The sequence below is a fragment of the Carettochelys insculpta genome, chromosome 2, assembly GCF_033958435.1.
Source record: "Carettochelys insculpta isolate YL-2023 chromosome 2, ASM3395843v1, whole genome shotgun sequence".
NCBI lineage: Eukaryota > Metazoa > Chordata > Testudines > Carettochelyidae > Carettochelys > Carettochelys insculpta.
This window is the reverse complement of record NC_134138.1, coordinates 29,430,838-29,453,201: the sequence shown is the minus strand read 5'-3', so window position 1 is coordinate 29,453,201 and position 22,364 is coordinate 29,430,838. Positions and strand designations below refer to the sequence as shown.

The window sequence follows — 22,364 nt, the reverse complement described above, 5'->3', positions numbered from 1 at the left end:
GCACCCCCAAAATAGATTCTCTTTTACAAATTTGAGGAAGGACAGAGGAACTCTGCAGTCCAGTGGAAGCAATATAAGGACATGTCGCAGGTATACATGAAGAAGAAGTGCAGCATCAGCGTCGACACTTGGCAGAACCTTACCCAAAACCATCCCCAATGGAGGGGGTGGCGTAATTTGTGAGGTCCCACCATAGTGCAGATGAAGAGAGGTGGAGAAGAAGAAAAGAGTGTCAGAAACTGCTCCATCCCCCCGCAACCACTACTAACTCCTGCCCCTTCTCTGATAAGATCTACAAATCCAGAATTGCACTAATCAGCCATCAATGGACTCACAAAGAGGCAGGTGACATGAAGACGTCCTACTCATTATCGAGTGACTGACAAGAAAATGCTTCTTTCTACTCCGCAGTGTTCTTTGACTGGATCCTAACCTCACTGAGGATCTGATCACAAGTTCACCGTAGTTAATGGAAGCGTTTCCACTGATTTCACTGAATTGTTTTGGATTAGGATCTGACTATTCATAGGCCAGGCTACACTTTGAATAACTTCAGGTAGTGGTTTGTGAACTTTATGCCCTAACTCCTTCCTTTAAGTAGCATCCAAATTGTGCAATGAGGGTAAAGCTTTTCTCTCACATAATTATCCTGAATAATTTCAAACTCCAGAGGCCACCATGATCGCCTTCTTACTTAAGGTATGGAGGTGGAATCCCTAAAAGGGAGAAGGTGTTAGAGCACAGATGCAATCCTCATTAGGATAAAGGCGTGCTCTGAACTCTTTGACAGCTACAAATTTCTGGCAGACCGAGTAAATACTAAGAGGACATTACTTTAATAAGGGCTTGCGGTTATGAAGATATGAGCTGCTGTTGCTAAGCTATTGCAGGATAAATTTAGACACAGCTTGAGAAGACGGGGCAGTGGTGAGAGGGGGAGTGAACAAATTTTGCTGCGTATTCAACAGACACATGGCTTTTCATGGAAAATGCGTATTGAAGATCACATCATGATTCTTAACCTGATCACTTGCAAAAATACAGTGTTATTTTATTACATTATTTTTTATTTTAGATTTCTTTAAAAATTGTTAAACTCTGTCCATTTAATATTTTTAGTTAATTTTTTTAAAATGCTAATTCCATCCAGTGCATTTTTTTCTTCATCCATATAAACTCTTAGCACTCGCTATGTTTTAACAAAAAAGGGCTGTAGTCAATTTGGTTTCCAATAACATTTTCTTAGTTCTCAAACCTTAAGCATTGATTTAGCTGTGCCAAAACAGAGTACCAATCCCTACCTCTCTGTTTTATCTCATTTCTGTAAGATTTGTTGAGAAACAATGCTATGCCTGGTTCATCCTATATTTTCAGAATCAGTCAGTCTCAGACAAACGTCCAGTGTCAACATCCATTAGTCACTGTGGGACTGTCACTTTGAGCTAGGACTGTGATTCCCAACGTAGGGAGACATACTTGCATGAACTCTCATCCAGCTGGCATGCTGAAAAAGGAGAGCAGCCATGACAGTGTGAGCAGGTTAGTTGACCCAGCATGTGCCTGGGGTCATGGATGGGCACGTACTTGAGGAAGCTAAGTTGTCCCCACCCCTCTGATTGCCATGACGACCATCCTTCAGTGCACCAGCTGAATGTGAGCTAGAACAAGTATAATTTCTTAAGCTGCTTCAAATGTAGCAGCGGTTTCCAATATGTTTCCCATTCGCCACATGTGGCAAACTGGACACCAAGATGCAGTGAAATGGACTGCCCGCCACCTGCTCCATCCACACTTCTCTCCAACTGGCGGGACAAGTGCATGACGGCAGCGGCAGCAGTGGCTCCAGCTGTGGCCTGGAGTGGCTAGCACTGCTCCAGCTGCAGTGCCAGCTGCAGGACCTAACATGGCACCAGCCGCGGTGCCGCTCACATGGCCTATCAGCTCCAGAGTGGCGGCGGTAACCCTGGTGAGTCACCATCAGCTAGAGGGGGTGCCTGGTTCTGTGGGGAGGTGGGTGGGGTGCCTGGCTTGAGGGGCGAGGGGGTAGGGCTGTGGCAATCCTTAAATGCCTAGTGGACACCACTGCCCCATGGATGACCACGAGTTACTGAGAGGTCAGGAGGACTATATAAGCTAACTGACTAAAAATGTTAATGTAAAAATGTAAATTAATGGTCTTTACAAGCATTGCCTCATCTTTTATTAGTGGGTCTAAACACATGGTGGAAACTTCCAATGTGTCCGTTATTGAGCTGGAACTAGAACTTAAAATCCACCAACCTCTCAAATCACATTCCTTCTAATGGGACAAGGTGAGGGAGGGTGGAAATTGGCAAGCAATGGTTTGATGAGATGACTTTCTGAGGAAGAGGTGGACCCCTAAACATTTGGTACCAGTTCCTTATTACTATTGCTGACTGCAGAGTCCTCTGTTACACAGCATGGTCCTTTAAGAGTTCAAGGTGAGGAAATATGGAGAGAGAGGAAATGGCTCTTGGAAGAAGGAACATTTAGAAGGAATCCTGTTGCTATATCTTAAAAGACCTGGGACCTTAACTCTTACAGAAAAGGTGGGGCATGGCTTTCCTCTCAGTCACCTGATAAAAAATGAGCTGGAAGAAGGAGCCGACAAAACTTCTGCCTCCTCCTTTCATAGCAGGGCAGATGCCTGCAGGGCTCTGTGTTAACAAGAATACAGCCACAGGGAAGTTCTGACCATGGAACTCTCCCAACCTGAGGGTGGAAGAGCTAGTTGTCCAGCAGGGGGAGAATGTATGTGAGGCTCTGCAGCTGGCTTAAGCACAAAACCAGCTCCACAGGGGAGACCCAGTAGGCTCCTGTCTTAAGAAGAGGGAATGCCCAAAGTACAGACCAGATCTACTCGGAGGTGCTTGGACTTCTGGAATAGAAGAGCAAACTAATCAGGACCCTGAGTGGACCCAGGGTGAGCAGTGAAATAAGTGAGTTACTCTCTGCAGAGTAAGTGAATAAACAAGATGTTGCAGAGAAGGGTTGAACCAATCCAGTCTGGTTAACAACATTTCTAGGGAGAAGCTGGAGAAGAATGAGTGTGACAGGGGAACACTCTAGAACTGTGGCCCATGGTCATCAGAAACCAGATTAAAACCATTTGGAGAAACAGTTCATTTAGGATTAGAGGTTCTCCCTGTCAAAAGGCAGCTGCTGAACTAACCAATGAATTTCTTCCCAACACAGTAACCACAGTTTAGTCTGCACGTAATGCTGCATATCAAATATAATGCTCTTCAGGGCACACCATATATTTCAATATTTCTTTTCATATACATTGACAGAAAAGGGCACTAAACCAAAACATCACAGAAATTATCTGGCAGGATTACCAAACCACAGGTAACTGCAGATTTATAGTAAAAGATGCCTAACCATCACTTTACATTGCGAGTACAATGTCTGCTGTCTTACATATTATTACAATAGCTACACATACCTTAAAAGAGCTAATAACACAAGCCATTATGAAATGGTTTAGTCTTATTTGGAAAAGATATCCAGGCTTCTTCCTCTTCTTTTTTTGCTTGTTGTTAAGTGACCTCCCCCCAGACAGACAGACTGACAGAGACACAAGATCATTAGACTGAATCTAATTCTGCTCTGACTTCCACTGTATAAATGAGGAATGACTCTAACAAAATCATTGCAGTTACCCCAAGGGGGAAACAGAATCAGGATCTTTACATTTTCAGATGCCTACCAGATAATTCTCTAATCGTAAGAGATCACTAGATTACGCTTTTATCCAATGCTGAGAGTAAACAATTAATGCAAAGGTTCAACGTCTGCAAAGGCAGACGGTTTTGTGTTATAGATCTTTTATATATAGCCAAGTTATTTTTGTCTTAGGTAAGTAGGCATTTAGGAAAGAATGCCATCAAGCTGTGAAACAAACTGCAGTCTCACCATGCCAACAGTCGTATTAACATACCTTTTAAAATTTAGGCCTGGTTTTCCCTTTTTTTGCCTATTGGGAAAGTATTTGGAGTCAATGAGCTCTTCATGAACCACTTCTTAGTGGGCAACATGAAACCACCTTTTATCACCTTTGTTTGGCCTATACCTTTACTACACCTTTATCGGCTCCCACAGCCATTATTTCATACCTTGGGTAAGTAACTGAAGATTTCTGACTTCTTCTCTCACTTTCAGCTGAAGCACCTGCTGCAAAATGTGCTGTCGTAGGCTTTCCTGGACGATCCCCATTCGTTCAAGCTTCTTGTCAGTAAGCCTCAGCAATGCACGACCTGGATCCAAAATGAAAAAGGAGAAAATCATCCAAGGATTTCCACTGAGGAAGTAACCTCACTCTTGCAGATAATTCAAGGTCAGCTGCACTAAAGTCCTCAGCTATGAAACAGTCAGATTCATTCTGGGGTAGAACTACAATGCAAAAGGGGCAGCTATGCTGGGCATGTTCAGGTATTATAGTTTGTAGCAGGATCAGACTGGCCAACAGAATTACAGTGATAGTTCCCTGAATAGATCTGAACAATCCCAGCACCCTCCGCTTTCCGCTAGATCCGTTTGAGCAGCAACAGACTGAGGACAGATGCAACTGAATTATGGATATGAATCCTGGGCTGGTGGGATGCTTCACACTCATATTAACTTAGCAGTACACTCAGAGGCCCTCGTGTGAGATAGCTGAAAATTAGGACCCTACCAAATTCACAGTCTATTTTGATCAATTTCATGGCCATAGGGGCTGTAAAAATCACAATTTTTGTGATTTCAGCAATTTAAATGTGAAATTTCACAATGTTGTAATTATAGGGGTCCTGACTCAAAATAGAGTTGTGTGCGGTGGTGGTGGTGGGACTCGCAAAGCGATTGTTGGGGAGGGTGTGTTGTGTAATGCCACCCTTACTTCTATGCTGCTCCTGGTGGCTGTGCTACATACAGAACCAGGTAGCTATAGAACTGTGACAGCTGGCTAGGAGCCCAGCTCTGAAGGCAGAGCTACCACCAGCAGCAATGCAGAAGTGGTGGTAATTTTATTGCCACCATCACCTCAGCACTGCTCCTGGAGGGACACTGCCTTCAGAGGTGGGCATCCAGCCAAGTGTTGCTGCTCTCCAACTGCCTCGCTCTGAAGGCAGTGCAGAAGTAAGGGTCACAATATTGTGGCCTCTCTCAAATAGCATTTTAAGCCCATGCAACTCCCTTTTGGATCAGAACCCTCAATTTGAGAAAAGCTGGTCTTCTCTATGAAATCTGCATAGATGATCTGTGAGGTGTTTTACATGGTACAACCCTACCCATAATGCGGACCATGCTAAATTTACACATATAAGACTATTTGCACTTCCATACAGGGAATGAATTAACTTGTGTTATTACAATGCCTAATACAGTGGGACCTTGATCTGATTTTTGGACTCCACCGTAATGTAAATCCTAAACTGAGAGACAGACAGGAGTACATGGTGGTAAGACAGACACTAAAGCACCTGTTTCTACCAGAAAATCACAACTTAAAGCAACAGCAGTGATGGTGCTTCCGATGCTTTTATCTTATGGGAGGCAGAAAACTTCCCAGATCCTTTTACCCCTCAAGTATTGGTGTTGGTGGATCGGCCAAGAAAGAGCCCCAAAGCCCACTGAAGCCCTTCTCTCCTTTCCAAAGGGGTCCTCGCTTCTCAAGTTCATGCAAGTATGTAAGCACCAAGCTCTCTCTAAGTTAGGCTTCATTTGCTTACTAATTTGACTGATTTTTTGCTTTTTCGTAATTAAATCTGCATCTTTGGATTTTGTGATGGGTTCTCCCTGGGGTGCCACTTGAAAATGAGGTACCATTGAGCTCACCTGATCCATCTTCCTCCCTTTACACTGCACAGCTGTGATAGTCCCTCAAGCTCCTTCCAGCACACATACAGATAGCTTTTGCATATGGTAGGAACTTTGTCTCCAAGCTTGGTTTCCACACTATCCAGAGGAAAGACACTGGTATTCCAAGATATTGACCTGGTCAAATGTTCCTATATCATCACATGGGCAAGGCACATGCCCATGACTGCTTCTCTTAGTCATAGCAGAAACCATTACCCATACTTCAGTTAGGATGTGTCTACATCAGCAAGTTTTGTAACAAAAGCCCCTTTTTGACAACAAAACCCCGAAACGATTCACACCACAATGCGATAAAAGTTGCAAAAAATATCCAGTTTTGGCAACAAAAACTTCCACCTCTGTGAAGGGTTTTTTCCTTCTGCCCCGTCCCTCCCCCCATCTTTACCATCAAAAGTCATACAGTGACTATCACAGGAGGCTTTGTTTGCCTTTACTGAACTCCAGGATGTGTCCGACAATGACCAGTTCACCACCCTAGGAAGCACTTTGACCTCTGCTGCCCTGGAGTCAGCTACACAGCAATCCACCCCTTCTTCCACTTGAAAGCCCCAGGTACTTTTGAAATCCATTTGCTGCTGGGTGGATCAGCATGGAGTGCTCTCGTAGCATATTCTCAGCTGATCAGGGCTGGCTAGCATGCCAAATGCTCTTCTGCTTGGACCACTGCAGAGTTTCTGGATCCTATCAGCGTGTGGGGAGAGAAACCAATGCAGTTACAGCTGTGAGTGACCTGTAGGAACTCAGACACATACAGCCACATTTCTCAATCCTTGTGTGAGAAGGAATACGATCGGGATATGGTGCAGTGCAGAGCAAATATAAAGTAGCTGAGGCAGTCATACTGCAAGGTGAGGGAGGCAAAATGCCATTTTGGTACTTGCATCCAAGACAAGTCATTTTTATAAAGAACTGGACACAATCCTGGATGATAGCCCCAGATCCACCACCAAGCATCTCATGGATACTTCTGAAGTCACCAAGTCAGAACAAACAGGACTGACCCCAGAGGATTACCTTTTAGATGAAGAGCCAGAACTAAATGAAGACTTGGGGCTCACATTCCCTTAGCCCATTCCCCAAACTCAGCATGTTCACAATGACTACAGAAGTCTCTATGTAGCTCTAAAGCAGTGGTGGGAAAACTTTTTGGATTGGAGGCCACTGACACACAGAAAAATTAGTTGGAGGCCATATAAAAATGAGAAACATAGAGCAAAACAATTCCCCCCAAAACAAAACCCGCACACAAGTGACCCCTGACTGAGACACAACTCCCCTCATGCTCCAGACCAAAGGCAAAGAGGGGTGCAGAAGTAGGGACAGGTTCAAGGCTTCCCCCAGGTCATGCTTACTCTTCTGGGGGCCCAGGGTGGGACCAAAATGCGGGGGGGCAGGAATGGGCTGCTGGGCAGTAGGTGCGAGGACTGAGCAGGAGGGAGGGTGCACAAGTAGGCTGGTCGTAGTTGTTTGGGGTCTGGATGAGAGGAAGGGTTCAGGAGCAGGTGGGCATGGAGGTTCTGGATGGGAGAGAGGGAGGGTACAGGAATTGGCTGAGGTGGGGTTGGGGTGAGGAGAGGGGTGCTAGACCATGGTAGGACTCGGGGGGGGGTCTGTGCAGGAATGAGTTGGGGGTTGGGGTCTGGGCAATGGGGTCGGGGGAGACTTACTTACACACACTGCCACTCCCCCTCCCTTGGCTGGGGAGAGAAAAGTTCCCTGGAGAGGCTTTTCTCCTGCTGCTCCCAGCCATCACTTCCCTGATGTTCTGATTGGCTGAAATTCTGGCGAATTAGAGCGGCAAGAGAAGCCTCCCTCCATGCAACACTATGTTGTCGTTCCCGCAGCCAGGGGAAGGTGAGGAGGAAGGGCAGCAGCACCATTCCTGCTGAATCTGGCCCATGAGTTTTGGGGCTCCACGGGCTCCACAGCCCCCACCCACCAGAGCCTGGATGCTGAGAGGGGAGTCCCAAGCCTCAGGGGCTGAATCCAGGCAAGCTGTGGTCCTAGGGGCTTCCCACCCTACTCTAGTGTTAGAGGAAAAATGGCAGTTTAAGTTGCTAAATGTGCTTTTTAGTGACATGTTTCAACCAGAGGCAGGAATTTTACAATCCCTCTTTTGTTACATTAAGTTGCAGAGGACAGCTTGACAAGCCAGAAAACTTCTCCTGCAGACAGACTGCATCAACTGAGGAGACCAAAGAAGAGTATGGAAGATGTTTTGAGGGATGTTTTGCAACATTCATCAATGCAAGTGGACAGAAGCAGATGAAAGATAGAAAAGATGCCAATGACTGGATGAACAAGGTCATGGAAGATCAAACAAAGATATTGAGGTGTTTAATAAAGATGCAAAGTGAATAGAACTGGCATCGGCTTCCTTGGCAAGATATACAGAATTCTTCTTCCAGAAGTCCATCCTCTATATCCGCACACGCACACTCCTTTAACCTGTCTTGGAATGTTTATTTTCCACTACGCTCCACACCCCATCACTGCTGTGACTATGACAGCTGGACCTATGCACCATTTTGAGGCTTTTCGCCTAATTCTAACCATCCCTTACCAGCAAACATTCAGGCTAGGTGCGTGACAATGACTTGCCGTGATCAATACAGGCAAAGTGTTGAAGGGTACAATGTCTTTATTTTCTGTTCCAAAACCCAAAACAATTCCTCAAGCCCCAGTTGAAGGTTGTCACATCCCTTATAATCAAGGAAATGTGTTACTCAGGAAGAATCATAGGATACAGCAAAGAAGCAACCCCAAAAGAGAGACATTCCAGTGCCTCTCATTGTCCAAGTGGTTCCTCAAAGCTTCCCTGATGTTAATAGTGATCCTATGGACTCCTGTGACAGCCACAGTGTCTGGCTGCTCAAACTGCGCCCCGAAGTGCTGTGTGTCATTGCTTTACCCATGAGCAAACACTTATTTTCCCACAGACTGTGTAAGCAACAGCATGTGGCTACAACCACGGGGACATAAGCATTCACAAGATCAAGCCTGATGTAGAGATACCTCCCTCTTTTGTTCAGTCTACCAAAAATGCACATTCAACTACCATATAGCATCAGCTCAGCTTGTTGTTGAACCGTTTCTTACTGCTGTCCAGGTACCCTGTGTAAGATTTCATGATCCAGGATCACCATGGATCACCACTGGAATGTTATAGTCTGGAAAAAACAGTGTCTGCCTGCAGCCTTCTGTACAGGGCAGTTTCCTGAAGATGCATGTGTCATGCTCCTTTCCAGACCACCCTACATTTATGTCTGTGAAATACCGAGAAATACTCCCTACGACTGATGTATTCAGTGGCAATGTGGGCTGGCACAATAACTGGAATATGTGTGCTATTGATTGCCCCACCACAGATGAAGTCCATCTCTGCAGCGCCAGTCACTATGTCACCCCACATTTCCCATCCACATGTGATTTATTGTCCTGAACACTTGCAAAAGTGTTGTGCTGATGGTAGATTTCCCCACTCTGAACTGATTTGCAACTGAACGGTAGCAATCAAGGGCGTCACCAGCTTCTACTCAACAATCCCCACATGCTTCTCATCACACTGGAAGGGGATGACCTGGAAGATATGGAGCAGTTTACCTACTTGGGGAGTATTATGGGCATAGATGGAGGAACAGATAAGGATATCAATGCCAGGATAGGGAAAGCAACAGCTGCATTCAAGACTTTTTACCCCATACAGAGTTCACAAATAGTATCTTCAAAGACAAAACTGCGGATCTTCAGCACAAACGTGAAGGGTGTCCTTTTGTATGGATATGAGACCTGGCATACCAAAATGTCTTCAAATCACAAGTTACAGACTTTCATTAACACATGCCCGAGGAACATCCTTCACAGCAAATGGCCCGACTTTGTCACAAATGAGGAGCTTTGGAACAGAGCAGGACAAAGAACCAATTGACTTTGAAATAAAGAAATGAAAGTGGGGCTGGTTAGGCCACACTCTCAGAAAACCATCATTTGGCATAGTCTGTCACGGTCTCACGTGGAACCCGCAAGGAAAATGCAAAAGAGGAAGACCTCAGACAATGTGGAAAAGGTCCACTGAGATTGAAGGACAACAAACAGGGTACTCCTGGACCAGCTAGAAATGTTGTCACAAGACAGTGAAGTGGAGGAAACTTGTAGATGACTTATGCTCCAAGCGGAGTACAAGGATTAAGTAGTAGTTAGTAGTCCCTATTGAGAGGGCAGCTGTCATTGAGGTGTCCCTGCACTAAAGTTCAAGGGCCAGCTCAGCACACAGGTCAAGATGACTGATGTGCTTTGCATACCCTGAAGTTCTGTAGCCCCTGGTTTTCATTCCACACCTCCACAACACTGTGACCGCACCAAAGATTACTGGTTTCCGTAGGCCAAAAGTGGTCTACCCTGTACAGGTGCTCTCTGACAGCCAAATGCAGTGGCAAGTTGCTGCTGTGCATATCACTAACAGTATTGTCCACCTGTGATTTTTCCTTCTCTGCCAGTAACTAACAAAAACTCTGCTGCGATGCATGATGGCCTCACAACACTGAACGGCTACGTCTACACGTGAAGCCTACATCGAAGTAGCCTATTTCGATGTGGCGACATTGAAATAGGCTATTTCGATGAATAACGTCTACACGTCCTCCAGGGCTGGCAACGTCGATGTTGAACATCGACGTTGCGCAGCACCACATCGAAATACGCGCTGCGAGGGAACGTCTACACGCCACAGTAGCACACATCGAAATAAGGGTGACAGGCACAGCTGCAGACAGGGTCACAGGGCGGACTCAACAGCAAGCCGCTCCCTTAAAGGGCCCCTCCCAGACACACTTGCACTAAACAGCACAAGATCCACAGAGCCGACAATGAGTTGCAGACCCTGTGCCTGCAGCATGAATCCCCCGCTGCAGCAGCAGCAGCCAGAAGCCCTGGGCTAAAGGCTGCTGCACACGGTGACCATAGAGCCCCGCACGGGCTGGAGAGACAGCGTCTCTCAACCCCCCAGCTGATGGCCGCCATGGAGGACCCAGCAATTTCGACGTTGCGGGACGCGGATCGTCTACACGGTCCCTACTTCGACGTTGAACGTCGAAGTAGGGCGCTATTCCTATCTCCTCATGAGGTTAGCGACTTCGACGTCTCGCCGCCTAACGTCGAAGTTAACTTCGAAATAGCGCCCGACGCGTGTAGACGTGACGGGCGCTATTTCGAAGTTGGTGCCGCTACTTCGAAGTAGCATGCACGTGTAGACGCAGCCAACATAACATTGGAGAGAAGCATGGGATCCATGCTTTTTCACCGGAGATGTTGGGATGCACAGCAAGGACAGGCAGTTTCACAAATGGCAAAGAAAGGGAGCTGGAAGCCCCTGTAGGGCTGGGAAACGAAGCTGTGTCTGATGGGATTTTTTCACGTTTCCAAGGTGTGCTGTGTTCCATTCTGTGTTTCCACAGTGCCTAGTGAAAGAACGTGTTGCATTGCATTGCTCAGTCTGTTGATGGGGGGAGCTAAAACTGTGACCATGATCTGTTGACAGATGGAGGCAGTGTAAACGCACTTTGACAACATTTTTTTTGTGACATTTGCATGTTGACATTAATTTTTTGCCAAAACTTTGCAGTGCAGACATACCCTTAGAAAATTTACAGAAAAGCCCATTAGATGTAGTTGGTGTGTCTTCCATGGTCCATTATGAGCTACATGTGGCTCCGAAGGGTCATTAACTTGAATGGGCCCTTCCTAGTCAGTCATTTAGACTGAGCCTTTTGCCTATTGGGTGTTGCCCAGGAAGAACATACAGTAATCCCCCAAGATATGCACATTTTGAATGTGTGTATCTTACTTTTACATGGGGGGGGGGGGGCAGAGAGACCCCACAGTTCCACAGCTGGAAGCCATCTGGGTAGCGCTCGGCCAGCAGAGCCAGCAGCAGGGTCCCTGACCAGGGGGCAGGGAGACCCACAGCTAGAGCCTTCTCCCTCCCCTCCCCTCCCCTCCCCTCCCCCAGCAATGCAGCTGTCTGACAGCCACGCAGCTGGGTGAAAGGAAGGAGAAGGCTCTTAGCCTGGTTCCCAGCTCCCTGACTGCAGGAACCAGGAAGCTGACCAACCAGGAGCTGGTCAGTTTACCAGTTCCTCCAAGCGGCCAGGAACCAAGTGGCAGCCTGGTTCCCAGCTCCCCTGTGTGGGCAGGATCAGCAACTTGACCAGCCATGAGCTGGTCAATTTCCTGGGTCCCGCAAGGCACGGGGAGATTAGAACCAAGCTGACCCTTGGTTCCCAGCTCCCCACCGCTCTGGCAGTCAGGAAACCTACCAGCCCTCACAGGCTCGTCAGTTTCCCAGCTCCTGCAAGCTTAAGGGAGCTGGGAACCAGGCTGCAGTCTGGTTCCCATCTCCCCACCTGCCCCAACTCAAATTTTCATGCACGTTATGTGGAGGTTGCAGGAATGCAATCCCCATGTAACTCAAGGGTTTACTGTATACATAATATAGAATACAGATACACAGTTAATATTCCCAGCTTCAGATACCAAACTGATACCCGAATGAAAATAAGATAAGCCTATTCAGTAAAAGATAGCATCTCCAATGACACCTCAGATGAATTATCTTGCATGAAATACATTGATTATAATATTACTGTGAAGAACATGGGGTATAGTGTCACAGATTCTACTTTTCATACATCAATATATTTATCAGAGCTGCATGTATATGTGTTTCTCTCTCTCTCTCTCAGAGAATGACAATAATTTTGCACTCTGTCTCAGTTTTGTGGTGATACTGCTTAGCACTAAGGATGATAACCCTTTGTCCAGGAAACCTATCTGTGAAATCATAAACTAGAGGAATTCTGTGGATTAATGTAATACCAAAATATGGAAATTAGGGTTATATACATCAATGCCAGCCATCAAATTTCCCAAATGAAAGAGAAAGTAATAATGACTTCTATTGTCATAGCACCTTATCATACCAAGACATCTCAAAGCAATTTACAAAAGATGTACAACAGTCTAAGAATACAGTCTGCAATGCCTGTCTAGCAAGAAAGAGCAAGCAAAAATTAAAGTCCTCGGTGAAAAAAGTGCCAGCATCCTACTATCTTGCAGCAGAGAGTTATAGTATGATGCTATGGGGCAGAGAGTTAAGGTATCTGGACAGAAGTAGGTTACAGAGCTCCTCCAATTCTGTCCACCTGCTGGCCAACAGTTACACCTTTTAATCTCTCTCTCTCCTGGGAACTTATTTATTTCTCATTTGAGTATGTTTCCCACCTCAGCCAACAGTGTAGTTGGACCTTTAGTAGGAACAAAACACAAGGATGATTCCCGCCCTTAGGAGCTTACAGCCATCACAAAAACCAGACATAGAGATCAGAAGGTATGGTTAATGTAGGCTACCCTCCTTTTATTTCAATACTTAGCAAGTTTACCTAAAATGACTTAGGAGAAAGAGCCAGGTGAGATGATGTTGTTTACAGATGTGCCTGTTCCACAGAAGTGCAGCTTTTACAGCACTGAAACAAAGGAACATCAGAAGCTGGAAGAGGTGGGAAACCAGAAGAAAAGCTATATTTTGCAACCAGGGAGAAAAGAAGCTGATTCCCTCTTTGGGTGACAGAGTGCTGTTAAACTTCTTTTATTGTGGAGATAATTTACAGTTGTTATTCTATTATTTATTGGTCCTGACAAATTTCTCTTTTGTTCACCTTTATACAGTTTGAAATTTAAAGTTCTCTCTATTGCACTGGTTTCTCTCTGCCTCTCCTTCCTGTGGGTATCACACAACCTAAGTCTAGTTGTAGACTACAGTTTAAAGTGGAATTTAAGGGATAGAAGAGAATGTATTTGGCAAAGGGGGATTATTCCAGGTGTATACATAGGGCAGCATGGAAGAAGGCCTGAAGGTTAATTAGAAAAGGAAATAATGGGGGAAATAAGGAGTGTTTTTAGCTGAGTGCAGAGAATTGATAGAGAAGCCATAAGAAATGAGAGCAGATAATGCAGTCAGGGCAGGTTTGTGTACAGCTTTCCTAAAGACTACGGAAAGATTAGATTTTATGAAAAAGGTAAGACAAAGCCAGAGGAAGGGAGTGACATGATCTGAACTCTGTGTAGGGAAGATGTACATATGTAGATCAATATCTAAAATTCAGTGCATGTATTGAGGGAGCACAGGAGTTAATTCATAAGGAGGAACAGACCTAAGTAGGCTTTCTGGACATACTCAACTGCAATTCCCTGTACATTCCTGCAGTCCTAATACAGGCAGAATTTCCACTACCTATAACAAGTGCATTATCTACTATCTCTATCTCAGTGACCCTGTGGCATGGGATACATGAAAATGTCTAAATTACCCAGGTGACAAATTACTTTAAATTCACACACTGTACCACATAATTTGCAAAGTGATTGTTGACATGATATGATGAATATTCCTGCTTAATTGATAGTAATGTGCTTCTCTAGTTTTTGTGCAGAGCAAATGTCACACAAACTATGCCCAGACTTACTACTTTAGTTGCAAAAACACGTCTGCATATCTGGCTCTACTTAAAGCAGGGCTGGGGAAACTTTTTTGGGTGAGGAGCCACTGTCCAACAGAAAAATCAGTCCAGGGTCACATATAAGAGAGAAGCACAAACACAAACACACACACACAAAACTCTAACTGAGAAAATTCACTCCTCATGCTCTAGCACTGGAGGGTGGAGAAGGGGAAACTAAGGTTCAGGGCTTCCTCCAGGCCAGATTAACTCTTCTGGGGGCTCAAGGTGGTACAAAAAATGGGGGGGTCCAGTGTGTAGGAGGGGGCTGTTGGGGAGCAGGTGTGAGGCTGGGCTGGAGAGAGGGTGCAGGAGCAGGCTGGGCCAGATGCTGGGAAGAAAAACCCTGAGCCTCGGAGGCCAGACCCAGGCTATCAGGCTGGGGGTTCCCCACTCTTGAAAAGAATCCAATCACAACCTTTCACTGCACCTGCATGGGCTAGTGTTTGTTCCTTCTCAACTCCAGCAGATAAAAACAAAACTCTTGCTCCAGCAAGGATTAACTGGAAGTGGCTTATGTCCCTTTGGGCTGCCTGAACTTGTAGTCAAGGTAAGTTCTTGTCAAGATAGTCTTAAAAATAGCCCTTCTACGTGATGTAAAAATTGGCAAACAAATTGTAAGGAACAAATCTCTGACTCCACTTCTGCATCAGGAAGCTGAGGAAGGAGAAAGACAGACAAAAAAACAAAAAAGCCTTCATGCTTGTTATGTAGAGTGAGTCAATTAATTTAGGGGGCATAATCATAAGAACCATTGTATTAAGCTTTATCCCCAGTTCTTGGCCCTGCCCTGGACTCAGTGGTATGATCACAGTGGAAAGGAATTAGACATCTTTGGAGAAAGGAGGAGGAAATGATTTTGTGGACCTATCAAACACTAGGGCTGGTGTTGCTTGTTGATAGCTTCAGCTCTATTTGAGGCTGGTACTGAACTGCTAATGGTTGGGCAGGCAGCTGGCAAGCAAGTTGAACTTTCTTTTGTATTGACCATGGCTATTGCTAAAGAAAGTGGGGGTTTGGGAGGGGACAAAGTAAATAATTAATAGAATTTTGGGGAGGAGACTATTCTATCCATGGACTGTCCCACGTATCTAATTGAGAGAAAAGTGTTTTGACATAGCTGTGCAACAAGATGCTTCTGCTGCCGTCATCACAGTACCCCTGGAGGAGTAGTTACTGATGGCATCATCAGGACAGGTGTGGCTCATTAGACTGTAACCTGAATATAAACAAGTGAGACTAGCTCTTTGGAGAGACGCTCAGGCCTGGAGGATCAGGGAACCTTGGGGAGAAGGAATGGCTCATATGTCATGTTATTCAAGAACTAACACAGTAATATAAAACCTCATCAAGGACAGGGATGATGCTTTGAAGCTTAACAGCATGTGCTTTGGTGGACCTGGGTGAGTGTTCAGCTTGGACTTAAACCACTTAAACTTGGATTTAAACCACTGTACTCTGGGTGGAGCATAGGTCATCTACAAGTCTCCTCCACTTAACTCTGAGGACAAAACTTCTACCTGACCCCAGAAGTACCCCACCCCAATTGTTGTCCTTCAGTTTCAGTAGATCTTCTCCACACTGTCTGAGGTCTTCCTCTTTTGCGTTTTCCTTGCAGGTTCCTTATTAGAGCTTGACAGACTATACTAGATGATGGCTTTCTGAAAGTGTGGCCCTAGCCACCCTCACTTTCTTCTCGATTTTAACCTTGTTAAAGATTTCAGAGCACTACCCTGAGTCCTTCTTGCTGGTTAATGTGTAATTGTAGTCAAAACATTAACATGTGAAGAGTGAACTTGTTTACTTAATCTGGATTCTGTATCTTCAGGTCAGACCTTCTTAATAAGTTTGAGCTAAATACTGTCAATATGGCTATGGAAGAATGATCTAATTTCTCCAAAATCCTTTTCTTAAATCACAGTTTTTCTATGAGGCTTTCCAAAAACATCCCTGGCACCCAAAGACAACATAATCATGACTTAAAAGAAAATTAAGTAATAGATTAAGTTGATTTTATAATTGTTGCCAAAATTTTTTAAAATTAAAAATCCAGAAAGAAAATGAAATTGCTTTCCTGGATTTTTAACCAGCTCTATTGAGTAACCAATAATAAACTGTGAAATTCAGGAACACAAATAACCAAGTCCACTGTCCTTTCCTCCCTTGTATTAGTGTGGTTGTTCTCACCATCCGCACATCTTGCACATAAAACGATCAGTTGTTTTTCTCTATTCTTGTTCTAATTTAGGTCTAATCCTGCAAGACTCAGCATGTCCTTGTTTCTCATTCAATCTGTGGGAATTCAGGATGCTAAATGCCTCATAAGACTGGATCCTTTGGTCGCACTGGGATAACCTGCCTTACAGTGAGTAGCAGTAATTCAGAAATTAATCCACTGAATTTGTGGAGTAAAGTACTCACCAGTGCAAATTATGATATCAGAATCTGATCCTTTGATTATAAGTGGTCATGGACCTTGTTTTGTCACTCTGTTTGCTCATGAAATATCACACATAACCTACCCAGATATCAACAGAACAACCCTCTAAGTTCTGAAAGCAGAATCAGAACAAATTATTTACAACTGAAGAGGCAGAAAGAACATAGCTTGACATACAGATCCCAAGAAGAATTTGCAAAAGTACCAGTGGAAAACAAGAATATTTTTAAAATTGTCAACAGAATCACTTTTATCCAGAGTTCTTGAGGGAACACAGAACATGTCCTCAAAATGTTTCTTTTATAGAATCACTAAAAAAAAATTACAACCGTGATTCAAAAGCAGGAATGTCTTTTCCCTAATAGAAATGATCTCCTTGCCAGATAGCTCACAAATGGCAAAGAAGATACCTAATTATCTTTCAATATTAACAACAGTAGCAAAGAAAGTTCTAAAGAAGTAGGCAGTCCTGCCTTCTGACCTTATCAGAGATTCCTCTTCCAGAACGTGGCCTAAGAGACCATGGCTATGTCTACATTGGCAATTGAACAACACCACCTTTGTTATTCAGAGGTGTTAGATGCACCACCCCGCTTATGTCCCTGAAAGACAAAAGTTTTGTTGTGACAAATGACAGTGTGAACAACACATTGTCGGCAGTAACACTCTCCTGTCAACAACATGAATGCTGCTCCTTGTGGGGGCAGAAGTATTTTGCCAGCAAAGAAGCTGACAAACAGCTACTGCCTGACTTTTAGCAAATGGAGCGTTGAGATAGCTATATCGCTGAAAGGTGTGTCATGTAGACGAAGTCCACCTTCCAAAAAGGCACTTTCAAACCTGTACTGTACTTTATTTTAATCACATTTTGAATTAATTGCTCTTTATCTTAAGAGCCATAGATAATTTCAACAGAACATCATTCTAAGTCAATAACACAATTCTGTGCAAAGGAGGACAGGGTTAATGAGAAATTGTACATCACGATTACTGGAAGTGGTTCAGTAAGTAATTTACTGTACTGATGGGAACTATATTGATTCCTTACAAGTCTTGGGTAAAGACTGTTAGCCAGTCCTGTTTTTCAGTTGAACATATTTAGGACCTGATGTTTTTAATAGGAAGATATAGTAATAACTTGAATTCCCATCTGAAATATAAATTCAGGTGCAAATCGTATTACACTGCTTTTCGAATATGATGTAAAATGTGAGACAACCATTTTAGTGCTCTCAGGAAGGACCAAACAGGACCCACAAAGCAAATTAAAGATAAATTTATACCTTTAGCAGGCAGTCTATAAATCCACATTATCTAGTGTATATATATATTTGCTAAGCTACATCCTGCCCATGCAAAATTAAATATATTTATCAAAACCATGTAATAATGGACTTCTATTGCACTGCACATCATATTTTTCAAGCAAAGAAATTCAGCACTATTGCTTGATTATTTGTATTTGGTAGATTTATGATACCTAATCAAAATTAGCAATTTCCAGAGTCATGTGTGTGTGAGTGTGAGTGAGAGAGACAAGAGAGAGAGTCAAGTAAAATGAATCTATCAGCACCTCTGATTTTATCTGGCATCAAGCAACTATATTGTTCCTCAATTCCTTTTTAATCTATTGTTGCTCAGTAGGCAGCCACTAATTATACATTATGTATCCCATTTCTTTATTAATTGTAAAGAATCACATTAGAGTATACCTACTGGCACAAGAAGTAACACACATCTACATATAAAATGTACAGTAATTGCATAGCAAAGACTAGAAATGGGCAAGACAATTTGCATAGGATTAGAACTGATTTGTATATGATAAATGATAGAACTCTGAACAAAACTAAAAAAACAAACTTTTCCAGATTTTCTTAAAGTTTTTTTTAAAGAAGTCCTAGTTTCTGCCAGGAGGAGAAATATTTAAACACCAAAAAAAAAACCCACTGTTTTCTTGGCATATTCACCAATAGCCAATACTGAGAAGTATTCGAAACCACAACAGAAAAAACGGTTCTTTTGAGAAACCTAGCCACATTTCTAAACGAAAAGACTCAGGCTGTGTCTACACTAGAGTTTTGTCAACAGAAGGCGCCTTCTGTTGACATAACCCAGGGAGCATCTACACACATAACGCACTCTGTCAATAGAGTCTCAGCAGAACTCTGCATTTGTTTCAACATTGTTATCCCTCAAAAATTTGAAGAATAATGCTCTGTTGCCAGAGTTCTGTTTGCAGAACTTCCAGTGAGCCGTTCTTTCAATAAAGGGCAGGGCAGTTGGGCATATGGGAATGTCAAAGTGGGGCGCTTATTTTGAAGCTCGCCGCGTCTACTCTGCCAGTCTGCATTTCCAAGTCTGCATGTGGAAATTCACGCAGCTGCCATTATGCTAATGAGGACACTGAATACGCATTTCAGAACCTAATTAGCCTGCTTCAAACTGCCTCATTACCATGCCCCCTCTGACAGGAGGGGGAGAGTGAAGAAGCAGTATAAGGGTCAAATTCTGCTCTGAAGGCCCCATACCTACATCCAAGGACTGAAATCAGAACTAAATATTTTGCATTAGTCATTCTGGTCTATTGCTCAAAAACTTTAGGCCTCTAACAAAGCATTCTTCTAGGTCATTAACCTTCCCCCCCTCCTCTGTTTCTGCAAGCTGGTAAAAAAAATGAGACAAATCTTCTGAGATTTTTTTTTCAAGTGTGGACCACATCTTAACGGTAAAGTTATCTTAAGGACTGTTTCTTCACCCATATGGGATTGTACATACCACCTACCCCAGTCTGTTTGTGATTGTCCAATACCCAGGTGGTAACTACAGAGAAGGCTTTCACAAAAAAGTAATAGTAGGAACATGTCTGATTTATTTTTTTAGCTTCTTTTAAAAGCCAAATGGCTGGAAATCAAGAGGACTCATACCACATGACCACACAGATTTCTGCAGACCATTATCAAAAACTCCGTGGGCCATCCCTGGTCCCCGTGTGAGAACCTCCATTTTCAAGCACTAGATTTTTCCCATCATTAGCACTTTAAAAAGAAAGCAAAACTGAATCCTATTATAAGCATGCTTTTATGCACCAAAGCTGCGTCTACACGTGCACGCTACTTCGAAGTAGCGGCAGTAACTTCAAAATAGAGCCCGTCACGTCTACACGTGTTGGGCGCTATTTCGAAGTTGAAATCGACGTTAGGCGGCGAGACGTCGAAGTCGCTAACCCCATGAGGGGATGGGAATAGCGCCCTACTTCGACGTTCAACATCGAAGTAGGGACGTGTAGACGATCCGCGTCCCGCAATGTCGAAATTGCTGGGTCCTCCATGGCGGCCATCAGCTGGGGGGGTTGAGAGATACTCTCTCTCCAGCCCTTGCGGGGCTCTGTGGTCACCGTGGGCAGCAGCCCTTAGCCCAGGGCTTCTGGCTGCTGCTGCTGCAGCTGGGGGTCCGTGCTGCATATACAGGGTCTGCAACTAGTTGTTGGCTCTGTGTATCTTGCACTGTTTAATGAAAGTGTGTCGGGGAGGGGCCCTTTAAGGGAGCGACTTGCTGTTGAGTCCGCCCCGTGACCCTGTCTGCAGCTGTGCATGGCTCCCTTATTTCGATGTGTGCTACTTTGGCGTGTAGACGTTCCCTCGCTGTGCCTATTTCGATGTTGGGCTGAGCAACGTCGAAGTTGAACATCGACGTTGCCAGCCCTGGAGGACGTGTAGACGTTATTCATCGAAATAGCCTATTTCGATGTCGCAACATCGAAATAAGCTATTTCGAAGTTGGGTGCACGTGTAGACGTAGCCCAACACTGAATAAATCCAGCTTGTATTATTATTGTTTCCTGAAACTCCCCTCTCCTGCTCCAGACCTTTCTCTCAGTACCGTTTTCAACAGTGCTTTTTCCCCTATGCTCCTGCATTGGTCTTACGCTCCTTTTTTATTAAAACGAAGCAGAGAGTTTTGAATGATGTTAATAATTAATATTAATAAAATGGTAAACTAAAAGCAGCATGGTCACAGTTTAAGCCCTCCAGAAAGCTTCAGAATCATCCCTCCTACCTCCTCCTTGGGTATCCATTCAACTTCTAGAATGGCCATTTCGGTTTGTAGGCAGGCTAGTACCTGTTGAGCTGAAAATGTGACCTTTGGTCAGACTTTAGCCTATTGCACACACTGATCATTTTTCAGCCTAAGGGGAAAATAATTTTCCATTCTAAGTGCCAACTCTTGTCAATTTTGTGCACACTCATTTAGCTACAGACATTGATTTCTCTCTATACACCATGGGCCTGATTCTCTCTCATTCACACCATGTTACTCCACAGACTTCAGTGGAGTTACCTCCAGTTTTTACCACTCTTAGGGTAGGTCTACACATCAATGTTATTTTGAAATAACTATCCCAGCATCTACCAAATGCAAACACTATTTCGAAATAATTTTGAAATAGAGGTTGCCTTATTTCAAAATTTGGTAAATCTCATTCTATGAGGAGGAGTGCCTATTAACAGCCTTCAGGTGCTGTTACGACATCGAATAGAGCCTACTTCAAAACAAGACATAGTGTGCCCAATGTATCTATTTTAAAATAGGCTCTATTCTGGGGAGACACTGTATTTCAAAATAGATGAGTGCGATTTTGAAATGCATATTTGTGTGTAGCACCATTATTTTGAAATAAGCTCTTCTGGAATAGCTTATTTCAAAATAAGCCTGCTGTGCGGACACACCCTCACTGGGAGGAGAATGGGGCAATAACAATCTTATTCCACCATTCTGACTCCCACTGAGCAGAACCTTATTCAACGTTGCCCAGCTAAAGTCCATCGGATGATAGCACTTTCAGGGGTCAGGCACGAATTAAAGGATGAAGAGTCAGCAGATTTGAGCCGAGTGATCCAGAGGCCATTTAAACCAGTGAAAGTGCTTCCGCTAGATCTGGATCAGACTTTGCAGAAAAGAAATGCAAAAATGATTCAGGGCCAGGAAAAAAAAAAAAGCCTTGCACTGCGAGACCTACAGAACTCTATCTATTAAGGGTTATCAGACAGGAGATTGACTGGTGACTTGATTACATTGCATAAGTACTCTCTTGGGAACAAAAACACTGGGAACTAAGGGGCTTGTTAATCTAGGCAGGAGAGGCAGAGTGAGAACTAGTGACTGGCAATAGAAACCAGACAAGTTCAAATTAGAAATTACACACAAATGTTTAGTGAGGCTGACAGATTTCACAGACCCCTGGCAACATGTATGTTTGGGGTTGGGGAGCAAGCTTCACACCCCCAGAATGGGCAGGGCCTCAGGTAGGAGGGGCAGGGTGGAGCCAGGGGCAACCAGCCCTCATTGCCTCTAGGACTGCAGTGCTGAACCCGCCACCCCAGCCCTTGGAGCCATGCGGAGCAGCACTCCAGCAGAGATTTAAAGGGCAAGGGGTTCCATCCATCTCTGCAGTCGTAGTGACAGTAGTTGGGAACCCTGGGTTC

At 44.2% G+C, this 22,364-nt stretch overlaps 1 protein-coding gene across 2 annotated transcripts in view; it reads right to left on the bottom strand.

Moving 5' to 3' along the window:
- The window catches only part of SAMD12 (sterile alpha motif domain containing 12), a 260,704-nt gene that overhangs the window by 105,948 nt on the left and 132,392 nt on the right, over positions 1-22,364 (bottom strand). For both annotated transcript variants that reach the window (XM_074986738.1, XM_074986739.1), the window contains exon 4: positions 4,140-4,280. In XM_074986738.1, the coding sequence (XP_074842839.1) occupies positions 4,140-4,280 (141 nt within the window). The remainder of the gene's footprint in view (positions 1-4,139; positions 4,281-22,364) is intronic.